Below are 13,345 nucleotides of genomic sequence, written 5' to 3'. Positions count from 1 at the left end.
AAAAGCTGTATCGTAAAATAAAGTACTTTGTAACCAGGGAGCTTCTCATGATTTTATGCCGTGCTTGGTTCGGGTGGCAAGTATCTCGTGACTGGTTCCCTAGGATTAACACAGCATCTTTTTTTCTTATTCTTTAGATTTATCCATGTCTTTGATCTGCATCATATTTTACCTTACAAACGAAGACAAAAAGAAACCCTGCTGCAATGGTACAGACGTGATTTCAGTTATTCTATACGGGAAATATTGGAACTATGTAAGAAAACATTGCTAAGATGTCTGTACCTCTTCACTATCCTTCTTGCTTTCTGCTTGCAGAATTACAGACCTGCAAACAAAAACATATGTATTATTCCTGAACATCTGCAAAGCTGCAGAAAGAATAGGGAAGTGGGTGTGCATGTGCACATCTGTCTCCAATCTAATCTGTGGAAGTTGGAGAGATACTCACACACAGCAGATCTGTTGCACAAACCTTTGTAACCGACCCATTTATCTGAGTGGGGCTTGCAGAAATCCATGTGCTCGATTCCAAAACAGGGGTCAATGGAAAAGATTTTTTTAATCACAGAAATTTCTACAAGAATGATGCCGCATAGCAAACTACTCTTATAGAAACAGTCCATTGTAGCATCTACTATCACCTAGGGGAAGCACATGTGGATATTGCAAAAACAAATCTCCTATGATCCCAATGAGTTTCACAGATTAAAGGGGTTGTCCCATTAAGACACGTGTCTAATTGGTGGAGATCAAACTGCTGGGGCCCCTGCCAATCACAAGAACACGTCCCGGCAGACATGTATCTGTCTCTACATTCAGCTCAATGTAACTGCCAAGGATAGCCAAATACAGGCGCTTGGCTATCTACGACAGCCGCATAGTTCCGAGAGGAGCACTGGCACACGTGTCACTGCTTCTCTATTCAAAAGGCCTCTGTTCTGGTGATTGGCAGGGGCCCTAGCTGTCAGACAGTATTCCCTATCCTGTGACTAACGGATAAGATGCCTTAATGCAACAACACGATTACCGTAAATTGTCCATATCATGGGACATTATAATTTCTATAAACCTCTTTACCACAAGTGATCTGAGCCCAAAAAACTTTGGCAACCTTATTGCTGCTTCAATTGAAAATAAAATGTGTTGACTATGTATGGAGGAAAGGAGAGTTTATTCAGATGTGCGAGACCATCATTAAAAGGGTTTTTCAGGATTTTTTAAATGATGAACTATCTGGATAGGTCATCAGTATCTGATTGGTGGTGGTCAGACACAGGGACCCCCACCGATGAGCTGTTTGAGAAGGCACCGATGCTCCTATGAGCACTGCTGTCTTCTCGCAGTTTACCAATCACAGCGCCATATATTGTATAGTGGCTGTGCTTAGTAGTGAATGGGGCTGAGCGGCAATACCATGAGGCTGAGCTGCTCCTAGACCACGTGACACAGGAACATGTCATCACCGGCCTAGGAAAAGCTTAGAGAAGGCCGTGTCGCTCACAGGAGCGCCGCTGCCTTCTCAAAACAGCTAATCGGCGGGGGTCCTGGGTGTTGGACCTGATGACCTATCCTGAGAAAATCTTGGAAAACCCCTTTTACATTTATACATGTGGTTAATGTGACCATACTGAAGTATAAGGAGATACCAACTTTTTTCCATCAAAGGATGTGATTTGGAAGCAGTATCGCCGATCCTCAGAGTCCACAGCCATCACAGAGCAGTTGTCTATGTCCATCACCAGACCACCAGCCACGTCTCCCCTCGCCTGACTCATCAGATTACCTCCCTGAGTGAAGAAGTATTGTCTCTCCCAAGTGGAGGACACCAGCCCCGTCTTACTGGAACAGGAAAGAACCCGAAACTTAGTCGTACAGGCAGATAAAACATCACATCCCAATTCATAATATAATACAACATATGACAGAAGAAAACCACACGTAAAAAGAGTAAGCACTCCCATACTTGCGTATATTGAGGTAGCCAGCTTTCCTTGTCAGATTGCGGTTGATAGGAAGCTTCTTTGGGTCTGGGTCAGGTAAATACAAGGGTTCGCTTGCCACCTCCATGTCTTGGATGGTTTGCTGCATTGTTTCCACATCACTGTCCATTTCTCTACGTACACTGAAATGGAGAAAGTCGTGTCACACCTCCGGCAGTCAATATAGCCGTGGTCATGTAGTAAAACTGAAGAGGAGAAAACACCCATAGTCCTCAGGCCTCATGCACACGACTGTGCCCATTTTGTATTCCGCGATATATAGGAGCGGTTCATTGACTTCAATGGGTCTGTGGTGCAGACATATTTGATCTTTTTGCAGAACAGACATAACATGCAGAAGACACAATGATACTCACTTCTGCACACTAGTAGAAATATTCGACATGAATTCCTCCAATTGACCATTGAGGTTCTCCGAGCCCATCTTGAAAAAACTAATCTAGATAAAAATCCCAATGAATGGATATAATGAGGATCTGTATGCATGTGCTCGTTATTGGCCCATATCTACACTGTCTTTACCTGGGCTTGCATGTATCCCAAAAGTGGTTCTAAGATTGCAATTTTCTTCTTGTATTGGATGGTGTTCAGCGCACAGAAGTAATGCATCATGGTCTGATGCTGCTTTTTCCTGGCTGTGTACACATCTTCGGTGGCTTCAAACTTGGTCTACAAATAAAGTCAGATGCAGTTCATTTTATACTTGCCAAGTATTTCATGTGACCGAATACATTTAACAGCAGCTCTCCTCCAGAAGGAAGAAAACTGTCTCTACAGTGCCACCTATAGGGGCTACCCTGTAAGTCAATGTCTGTCCCAGTATCTGTCGTCATGTTTTTTTTAGTATACACTTGTATCCCTTATGTAAGAACAGTTCTGGAGCATTTATTATTTTTATTTTTTTATTTTAGAAATCTGCACTGTGCTGCTGCTCCTCGGTAATTCCTCCTAGAAATATATAAATAAACTAAGTGTAACCGTTGTCCTTCTTAAAGGTGTGTGTCTCTACATGCTAATGGTGCAGTGCCATAGAGTCTAGGGACACTGGTCTACTGGTAACACCCAGTTGGCAATCTATTTTACATTTCTAGGAGGACTAACAGAGGAACAGCACAATACATAGTTCTAAATAAAAGATGCTCCTGAATTGTTATTTCATGGGGAATACAAATATTTACTAAACTAGACATGTTAGGAGAGGTGATAGTTCCTCTTTAAAGGGAAACTGTTACCTACGTAAGTGCCTTCAGCTCAGCGACCCCTTGTGCCATCGCCGCTCTGCGACCCCTTGTGCCATCGCCTCTCTGCGACCCCTTGTGCCATCGCCTCTCTGCGACCCCTTGTGCCATCGCCTCTCTGCGACCCCTTGTGCCATCGCCTCTCTGCGACCCCTTGTGCCATCGCCTCTCTGCGACCCCTTGTGCCATCGCCTCTCTGCGACCCCTTGTGCCATCGCCTCTCTGCGACCCCTTGTGCCATCGCCTCTCTGCGACCCCTTGTGCCATCGCCTCTCTGCGACCCCTTGTGCCATCGCCTCTCTGCGACCCCTTGTGCCATCGCCTCTCTGCGACCCCTTGTGCCATCGCCTCTCTGCGACCCCTTGTGCCATCGCCTCTCTGCGACCCCTTGTGCCATCGCCTCTCTGCGACCCCTTGTGCCATCGCCTCTCTGCGACCCCTTGTGCCATCGCCTCTCTGCGACCCCTTGTGCCATCGCCTCTCTGCGACCCCTTGTGCCATCGCCTCTCTGCGACCCCTTGTGCCATCGCCTCTCTGCGACCCCTTGTGCCATCGCCTCTCTGCGACCCCTTGTGCCATCGCCTCTCTGCGACCCCTTGTGCCATCGCCTCTCTGCGACCCCTTGTGCCATCGCCTCTCTGCGACCCTTGTGCCATCGCCTCTCTGCGACCCCTTGTGCCATCGCCTCTCTAGCGACCCCTGTGCCATCGCCTCTCTGCGACCCCTTGTGCCATCGCCTCTCTGCGACCCTTGTGCCATCGCCTCTCTGCGACCCCTTGTGCCATCGCCGTCTCTGCGACCCTTTGCCATCGCCTCTCTGCGACCCTTGTGCCATCGCCTCTCTGCGCCCCTTGTGCCAATCGCCTCTCTGCGACCCCTTGTGCCATCGCCTCTCTGCGACCCCTTGTTCCATCGCCTCTCTGCGCCCCTTGTGCCATCGCCTCTCTGCGACCCTTGTGCCATCGCCTCTCTGCGACCCCCTTGTGCCATCGCCTCTCTGCGACCCCTTGTGCCTCGCCTCTCTGCGACCCCTTGTGCCATCGCCTCTCTGCGACCCCTTGTGCCATCGCCTCTCTGCGACCCCTTGTGCCATCGCCTCTCTGCGACCCCTTGTGCCATCGCCTCGCTGCGACCCCTTGTGCCATCGCTCTCTGCGACCCCTTGTGCCATCGCCTCTCTGCGACCCCTTGTGCCATCGCCTCTCTGCGACCCCTTGTGCCATCGCCTCTCTGCGACCCCTTGTCCATCGCCTCTCTGCGACCCCCCTTGTGCCATCGCCTCTCTGCGACCCCTTGTGCCATCGCCTCTCTGCGACCCCTTGTGCCATCGCCTCTCTGCGACCCCTTGTGCCATCGCCTCTCTGCGACCCCTTGTGCCATCGCCTCTCTGCGACCCCTTGTGCCATCGCCTCTCTGCGACCCCCTTGTGCCATCGCCTCTCTGCGACCCCCTTGTGCCATCGCCTCTCTGCGACCCCTTGTGCCATCGCCTCTCTGCGACCCCTTGTGCCATCGCCTCTCTGCGACCCCTTGTGCCATCGCCTCTCTGCGACCCCTTGTGCCATCGCCTCTCTGCGACCCCTTGTGCCATCGCCTCTCTGCGACCCCTTGTGCCATCGCCTCTCTGCGACCCCTTGTGCCATCGCCTCTCTGCGACCCCTTGTGCCATCGCCTCTCTGCGAACCCCTTGTGCCATCGCCTCTCTGCGACCCCTTGTGCCATCGCCTCTCTGCGACCCCTTGTGCCATCGCCTCTCTGCGACCCCTTGTGCCATCGCCTCTCTGCGACCCTTGTGCCATTGTGCCATCGCCTCTCTGCGACCCCTTGTGCCATCGCCTCTCTGCGACCCCTTGTGCCATCGCCTCTCTGCGACCCCTTGTGCCATCGCCTCTCTGCGACCCCTTGTGCCATCGCCTCTCTGCGACCCCTTGTGCCATCGCCTCTCTGCGACCCCTTGTGCCATCGCCTCTCTGCGACCCCCTTGTGCCATCGCCTCTCTGCGACCCCTTGTGCCATCGCCTCTCTGCGACCCCTTGTGCCATCGCCTCTCTGCGACCCCTTGTGCCATCGCCTCTCTGCGACCCCTTGTGCCATCGCCTCTCTGCGACCCCTTGTGCCATCGCCTCTCTGCGACCCCTTGTGCCATCGCCTCTCTGCGACCCCTTGTGCCATCGCCTCTCTGCGACCCCTTGTGCCATCGCCTCTCTGCGACCCCTTGTGCCATCGCCTCTCTGCGACCCCTTGTGCCATCGCCTCTCTGCGACCCCTTGTGCCATCGCCTCTCTGCGACCCCTTGTGCCATCGCCTCTCTGCGACCCCTTGTGCCATCGCCTCTCTGCGACCCCTTGTGCCATCGCCTCTCTGCGACCCCTTGTGCCATCGCCTCTCTGCGACCCCTGTGCCATCGCCTCTCTGCGACCCCTTGTGCCATCGCCTCTCTGCGACCCCTTGTGCCATCGCCTCTCTGCGACCCCTTGTGCATCGCCTCTCTGCGACCCCTTGTGCCATCGCCTCTCTGCGACCCCTTGTGCCATCGCCTCTCTGCGACCCCTTGTGCCATCGCCTCTCTGCGACCCCTTGTGCCATCGCCTCTCTGCGACCCCTTGTGCCATAGCCTCTCTGCGACCCCTTGTGCCATCGCCTCTCTGCGACCCCTTGTGCCACGCCTCTCTGCGACCCCTTGTGCCATCGCCTCTCTGCGACCCCTTGTGCCATCGCCTCTCTGCGGACCCCTTGTGCCATCGCCTCTCTGCGACCCCTTGTGCCATCGCCTCTCTGCGACCCTTGTGCCATCGCCTCTCTGCGACCCCTTGTGCCATCGCCTCTCTGCGACCCCTTGTGCCATCGCCTCTCTGCGACCCCTTGTGCCATCGCCTCTCTGCGACCCCTTGTGCCATCGCCTCTCTGCGACCCCTTGTGCCATCGCCTCTCTGCGACCCCTTGTGCCATCGCCTCTCTGCGACCCCTTGTGCCATCGCCTCTCTGCGACCCCTTGTGCCATCGCCTCTCTGCGACCCCTTGTGCCATCGCCTCTCTGCGACCCCTTGTGCCATCGCCTCTCTGCGACCCCTTGTGCCATCGCCTCTCTGCGACCCCTTGTGCCATCGCCTCTCTGCGACCCCTTGTGCCATCGCCTCTCTGCGACCCCTTGTGCCATCGCCTCTCTGCGACCCCTTGTGCCATCGCCTCTCTGCGACCCTTGTGCCATCGCCTCTCTGCGACCCCTTGTGCCATCGCCTCTCTGCGACCCCTTGTGCCATCGCCTCTCTGCGACCCCTTGTGCCATCGCCTCTCTGCGACCCCTTGTGCCATCGCCTCTCTGCGACCCCTTGTGCCATCGCCTCTCTGCGACCCCTTGTGCCATCGCCTCTCTGCGACCCCTTGTGCCATCGCCTCTCTGCGACCCCTTGTGCCATCGCCTCTCTGCGACCCCTTGTGCCATCGCCTCTCTGCGACCCCTTGTGCCATCGCCTCTCTGCGACCCCTTGTGCCATCGCCTCTCTGCGACCCCTTGTGCCATCGCCTCTCTGCGGACCCCTTGTGCCATCGCCTCTCTGCGACCCCTTGTGCCATCGCCTCTCTGCGACCCCTTGTGCCATCGCCTCTGCGGACCCCTTGTGCCATCGCCTCTCTGCGACCCCTTGTGCCATCGCCTCTCTGCGACCCCTTGTGCCATCGCCTCTCTGCGACCCCTTGTGCCATCGCCTCTCTGCGACCCCTTGTGCCATCGCCTCTCTGCGACCCCTTGTGCCATCGCCTCTCTGCGGACCCTTGTGCCATCGCCTCTCTGCGACCCCTTGTGCCATCGCCTCTCTGCGACCCCTTGTGCCATCGCCTCTCTGCGACCCTTGTGCCATCGCCTCTCTGCGACCCCTTGTGCCATCGCCTCTCTGCGACCCCCTTGTGCCATCGCCTCTCTGCGACCCCTTGTGCCATCGCCTCTCTGCGACCCCTTGTGCCATCGCCTCTCTGCGACCCCTTGTGCCATCGCCTCTCTGCGACCCCTTGTGCCATCGCCTCTCTGCGACCCCTTGTGCCATCGCCTCTCTGCGACCCCTTGTGCCATCGCCTCTCTGCGACCCCTTGTGCCATCGCCTCTCTGCGACCCTTGTGCATCACTCTCTGCGACCCATTTGCCATCGCCTCTCTGCGACCCCTTGTGCCATCGCCTCTCTGCGACCCCTTGTGCCATCGCCTCTCTGCGACCCCTTGTGCCATCGCCTCTCTGCGACCTGTGCCAATCGCCTCTCTGCGACCCCTTGTGCCATCGCCTCTCTGCGACCCCCTTGTGCCATCGCCTCTCTGCGACCCCTTGTGCCATCGCCTCTCTGCGACCCCTTGTGCCATCGCCTCTCTGCGACCCCTTGTGCCATCGCCTCTCTGCGACCCCTTGTGCCATCGCCTCTCTGCGACCCCTTTGTGCCATCGCCCTCTCTGCGACCCCTTGTGCCATCGCCTCTCTGCGACCCCTTGTGCCATCGCCTCTCTGCGACCCCTTGTGCCATCGCCTCTCTGCGACCCCTTGTGCCATCGCCTCTCTGCGACCCCCTTGTGCCATCGCCTCTCTGCGACCCCTTGTGCCATCGCCTCTCTGCGACCCCCTTGTGCATCGCCTCTCTGCGACCCCTTGTGCCATCGCCTCTCTGCGACCCCTTGTGCCATCGCCTCTCTGCGACCCCTTTGCCATCGCCTCTCTGCGACCCCTTGTGCCATCGCCTCTCTGCGACCCCTTGTGCCATCGCCTCTCTGCGACCCCTTGTGCCATCGCCTCTCTGCGACCGGACCCCCTTGTGCCATCGCCTCTCTGCGACCCCTTGTGCCATCGCCTCTCTGCGACCCCTTGTGCCATCGCCTCTCTGCGACCCCTTGTGCCATCGCCTCTCTGCGACCCCTTGTGCCATCGCCTCTCTGCGACCCCTTGTGCCATCGCCTCTCTGCGACCCCTTGTGCCATCGCCTCTCTGCGACCCCTTGTGCCATCCCCTCTCTGCGACCCCTTGTGCCATCCTGCTGACACTCAGAGTGCACAGCGTCACTGGTTGCTAGGACGCTGTGCACTCTGGGCGCCCGGCCATAGTCACACCCCCACCCCCTCGGTGTCACCAACTTACATTTCCAGCAGGGGCGCCGCCGACACTCCATCGTTCCGCGCTGCTCTCGGCCTGATGTCACACAGCGCGTCAGGTCACGGCATGCGTACGTCAGGAGGTCAGTGCAGCGCGGGACCATGGACGTGCTGTGGAGTGTCCGGCGGCCCCCTGCTGGAAAGGTGAGTATTGCGGGCCAGCAGGAGACCACGGAGCGCTTCACTCCCGCTCCGTGGTCACAGGACACAAACAAATCCTCGATGCAAAAAATTTGCATTGAGGATTATTTTGTGTCGAATTACTCAATTTAATCGAGTACTCGTTGCAGCCCTATTTCCAGGCTTTTAATACTGATGACCTATCCCCGCCAATATCAGATTGGCGGGGGTCCGACACCCGGCTGATCAGCTGAATGAAGAGAAGTCTCTCTCTCCCTGCTCATTGTCTGCATACAGCTGATCAGCAGGGGTGCCGATCTGATATTGATGACCTATCCTGAGGGTAGGTCATCGATATTAAAAGCCTGGAGAAAACCTTTAACAGCTGCAGTTTAAATTTCAATTCTGGATGCCTCATTGGGTTTCTGTACTGGATAAGATTCCTCTGTTGGGCTGGTTTCATATATAGTGAGAGACATTTATTAAAGGGGTTTTCCAAGACTTTTATACTGATAACCTGTTCTCAGGATCAGTGATGGCCAGTTCGCAGTGGTCGCCGATGAACACATGCGATCTGCCATCTTTATTCAAAGTCCGGCGATGCAGAGGTAAGTCCTTACCTGTGTCTGCCCCACGAGCCGCTCTGAAACACATGCGGTCACCGGGAGCAGGCAGTTCCGAGAACAGCCTTCATCGGGCTGCGAACTGGCCATCACTGCTCAGGATAGGTCTATCAGTATCTGATTGGTGGGGGTCCGACACCCGGGAGCTCCACCGATCAGCTGATTGAGACGGCACTCTCAGTAGCCCCTCCCAGTAGCTTCTTTCTCAGCATTCCCTAAGCCACTGCCGTCACATTAATGAGTCTCATAGTCTAGGCGCAGCTCAGCCCCATAGAACTTAATGGAGCCGAGCGTGATACCAAGCACAGCCGCTAAACAATGTACGGCGCTGTGCTTGGTAAGCACGGAGAAGGCCGCAGCACTCACAGGAGTGCTGCACCCCCCTCAAACAGCTGATCGGCAGTGGTCCCGGGTGTACCACGTGGAACCGAACAACGGTTCGAGAAATGGTTTTTACAGTAGAAATTGATTTATGAAGTTAGTATGCGAAGTCTCGCAAGACTTCGCGAAGTAATAACTTCTTCTCATAGAAGCCAATACACTCGAAGGGTCCATTCACACGTCCGTTGTTTCTTTCCTGATCTGTTCCGTTTTTTGAGGAACAGATCTGGACCCATTCATTTTCAATGGGTCCTGAAAAAAAAAAAAATTGGACATTGTGCTGTCCGATTTTTTTCAGGACCCATTGAAAATGAATGGGTCCAGATCTGGTCCAGATCTGTTCCGCAAAAAACGGAACAGATCAGGAAAGAAACAAGGGACGTGTGAATGGACCCTTATACTGTAGGAGCTCGCTCCATACAGTATTCAAACAAATTATTATGCGAATCGACTTCGGATGTCTCATCCCTAGTCAGAACCTCTCCAATCCGATACTGATACAGATAAAGATCACAGAAAAGCCTTTTAAGGAGTGTATGCCACAATTATGGTGTAAAAAAAAAAAAAAGTTACTAATTATGGCGCCTGCCACATATGCCCCATAATTTGCTACTTTTTAAGCTTCTTGCACCTTTTCAAAAGTGGTGATAAACGGAAGCAGGGCTTAGCGGGAGGGGCGGTGCAGCCTGTCGGATTTACTATAACTTTTGCCAGAAACTGCCGTAAGTTATAGCGCAAGTCTACGGCAATCCCTAGATGGAGTAGATTTCCATTTCTGTTGAACATCGAGGCAGATATGCGCCCGATTTATTAAGAGGCATCTGCTTCTTAATAAATTAGACGCATCTCACGCCAGTGCAGGGGAATCCTATGGATACGCCAGTCTTGATAAATCTACCCCAGTGTTTTTTTGGGAAACACAACTGCAGTTTATGATGGAATTTACTGAGGCAAAGCCAGGAGTATATTCTGCAGGAACGAGAAGTGTAAATCCTTCCATTATATTTCTCATTACAGGGGTGGTGGGGGATTTTGATATTGATGATCTATTCTCAGGACTGGTCATCAATATGTGATCAGTGGGGGGGTGATTTCCGGCACACCCACTGATGAGATTTTTTTTAAGAGACAGCGGCCTCCTTAACAAAACACCAAGCACAGCACCATACATTGTATAGTGGCTGTTTTGGTAGTGCAACCCAGGCTCATTCACTTCAATGGGGCTGAACTGCGCCGAGGCCATGTGACCAAAGATTGTGACGTCACTGGCCTAAGAAGAGGTCATGGAGCTTACCGGAGCATCGTGCCCTCTTCAAACAACAGATCATGGGGATGTCAGGAGTCAGAGCCCCACAATCAAATACTGATGACCTATCCAGCGTATAGATCACCAATATTAACATCTCAGACAATCCCTTTAATTTTGAATCCACCTCATGAAGATTTTAGGTGGATTTGGGTGAAATTCGCTGTAAAAATATACCGACATGTTGCGGATTTAAATTGCACACCGCAGACAACCTCCGCAATACGTGGATGACATCTGGTAATAGCTCACCCATTTTGCTGCTCCTGTATTAGGCTACATTCACATGACCGTAGTGCTTTGCGGACTGCACATGGCTGGCTGATCGCGGACAAGAATAGGACATGCTCTATCTTTTCTGCGGGACCGCGGAACGGAACTACGTACGCGGACAGCACACTGTGTGCTGTCTGCATCTTTTGCGGCTCCTTTTAAATGAATGGGTTCACACCCATTCGGCAAAATTGCGGAACGGATGCGGGCTCATTCATATGGTCATGTGAATGAGCCCTTACACTGAAGAATTTTCACCTGCAAAATCTGCAGCATATCTGCCCCGTGTTAAAATACCAGCTTCATTTGCTCTCCGTTATTAAGTGAAGAGTAAGAGCGCAACAGGACTGAAAGAAAAGCTGCATGAAATCGGACGACAGGTGAGCTCGCAAAATGATGACGTGGAAAAAAAAAGCTGAGGAGCACCTTCTCATTTTCTCGTCTTTTGGACAACCGGCTGTATCTGTTGATCGCTACATCATGATCTAAGAGGAAAAATACACGAATCACTATTCACCATCACATCTCTGACTATAATGTAAAGCATATCTGCTCCCCAAAAACCAGGTAACCTCCTAGAACGGTGAAATTAATGGTCCGTTATCTCCAGCAGCCCCCTAGAGAATAAATGAACCAGCAGCTCGTACGCTGCTCCATTCATACAAGGGCCATTCTCGTGACTGGTATTGGTCCCAGTAGTCAGACTACCACCAACCAGATATTTATCCCCTATTCTGTGGATAGGGACTAACATTCTATGTTGGCACAACCCCTTTAAATGGAGAGGTGGTCGCACAATCTCCGCTAAGATGCGGTGACCGCTGGCTGCCTCCCTAGGCGAGTGGGGGCTGCCCCTTGCTCCAGATAAATGAGGGTTCCAGAGGTGGGACAGGTATCCATCATACATTTATGACCAATCCTGTGATAATAAATGTCTTAGGTGGGAAAATTATGAAATATATACACACACATTACAGTGTAGATTTCACATACTTGTAATACAAGTGCCAATAAGTGTTCCATCTAGGGCTGCAACGATTAATCGATGTAATCGATTATATTCGATAACTGGATTCGTTGTCGACGAATCCAGTTATCGAATAATCGCCGATTCGTTGCTATTCGGGCGGGCGGGCGGTCGCTGCATCTTTATTTTACCTTTTTACAATGACGCTCCCGCTCCTGTAACAGCCAGGCAGAGCGGACGGCGGCGTAACGTCACTCACTCACGTGACACGCCTGCTCCGCCTCCTTCATTCATGAAGTGGGCGGAGCAGGCGCGTCACGTGATTGAGTGACGTTACGCCGCCGTCCGCTCCGCTCTGCCTGGCTGTTACAGGAGCGGGAGCGTCATTGTAAAAAGGTAAAATAAAGATGCAAGCATCGGGGCCGGGGCTGTTAGGGGGAAGGGGGAGGGGGATCTGTCTATGGCACTGCTTATGGGGAGGAGGGGGGGTCTGTGTATGGCACTGCTATGGGAAGGGGGGATCTGTGCACTGTTATGAGGAAAGGGATCTGTGCACTTTTATGCCCATAACAGTGCACATATCCCCCTCTCATAACTACGCCGTCCACAGATCCCCCTCTCCATAACTACGCCGTCCAACAGATCCCCCTCTCCATACGACGCCGTCCACAGATCCCCCTCTCCATAACTAGTGTCCGTCCACAGATCCCCCATAATAGTGTCGTCCACAGATCCCCCATAAGTGTCGTCCCAAGATCCCCCATAAGTGTCGTCCACAGATCCCCCCATAAGTGTCGTCCACAGATCCCCCATAGTGTCGTCCACAGATCCCCATAATAGTGTCGTCCACAGATCCCCCATAATAGTGTCGTCCACAGATCCCCCATAATAGTGTCGTCCACAGATCCCCCATATAGTGTCGTCCACAGATCCCCCATAATAGTGTCGTCCACAGATCCCCCATAATAGTGTCGTCCACAGATCCCCCATAATAGTGTCGTCCACAGATCCCCCATAATAGTGTCGTCCACAGATCCCCCATAATAGTGTCGTCCACAGATCCCCCATATAGTGTCGTCCACAGATCCCCCATAGTGTCGTCCACAGATCCCCCATATAGTGTCGTCCACAGATCCCCCATAATAGTGTCGTCCACAGATCCCCATATAGTGTCGTCCACAGATCCCCCATAATAGTGTCGTCCACAGATCCCCAATAGTGTCGTCCACAGATCCCCCATATAGTGTCGTCCACAGATCCCCCAATAGTGTCGTCCACAGATCCCCCATAATAGTGTCGTCCACAGATCCCC

The 13,345-nt window shown here is 53.5% G+C and overlaps 1 protein-coding gene across 1 annotated transcript in view; it reads right to left on the bottom strand.

The window, feature by feature from the left end:
* Positions 1 to 13,345, bottom strand: part of APPL1 (adaptor protein, phosphotyrosine interacting with PH domain and leucine zipper 1) — a 52,125-nt gene that overhangs the window by 20,436 nt on the left and 18,344 nt on the right. The window contains exons 7-12 of the mRNA XM_044302323.1: positions 11,493 to 11,551; positions 2,526 to 2,672; positions 2,360 to 2,442; positions 1,967 to 2,125; positions 1,654 to 1,842; positions 286 to 328 (exon numbers count right to left, since the gene is read on the bottom strand). Coding sequence (XP_044158258.1) covers positions 286 to 328; positions 1,654 to 1,842; positions 1,967 to 2,125; positions 2,360 to 2,442; positions 2,526 to 2,672; positions 11,493 to 11,551 — 680 coding nt within the window. The remainder of the gene's footprint in view (positions 1 to 285; positions 329 to 1,653; positions 1,843 to 1,966; positions 2,126 to 2,359; positions 2,443 to 2,525; positions 2,673 to 11,492; positions 11,552 to 13,345) is intronic.

The sequence above is a fragment of the Bufo gargarizans genome, chromosome 7 (assembly GCF_014858855.1).
Source record: "Bufo gargarizans isolate SCDJY-AF-19 chromosome 7, ASM1485885v1, whole genome shotgun sequence".
In the NCBI taxonomy this organism is placed as follows: Eukaryota; Metazoa; Chordata; class Amphibia; order Anura; family Bufonidae; genus Bufo; species Bufo gargarizans.
Note: the sequence above shows the minus strand (reverse complement) of the source record. Positions and strands in the feature narration are given on the sequence as shown.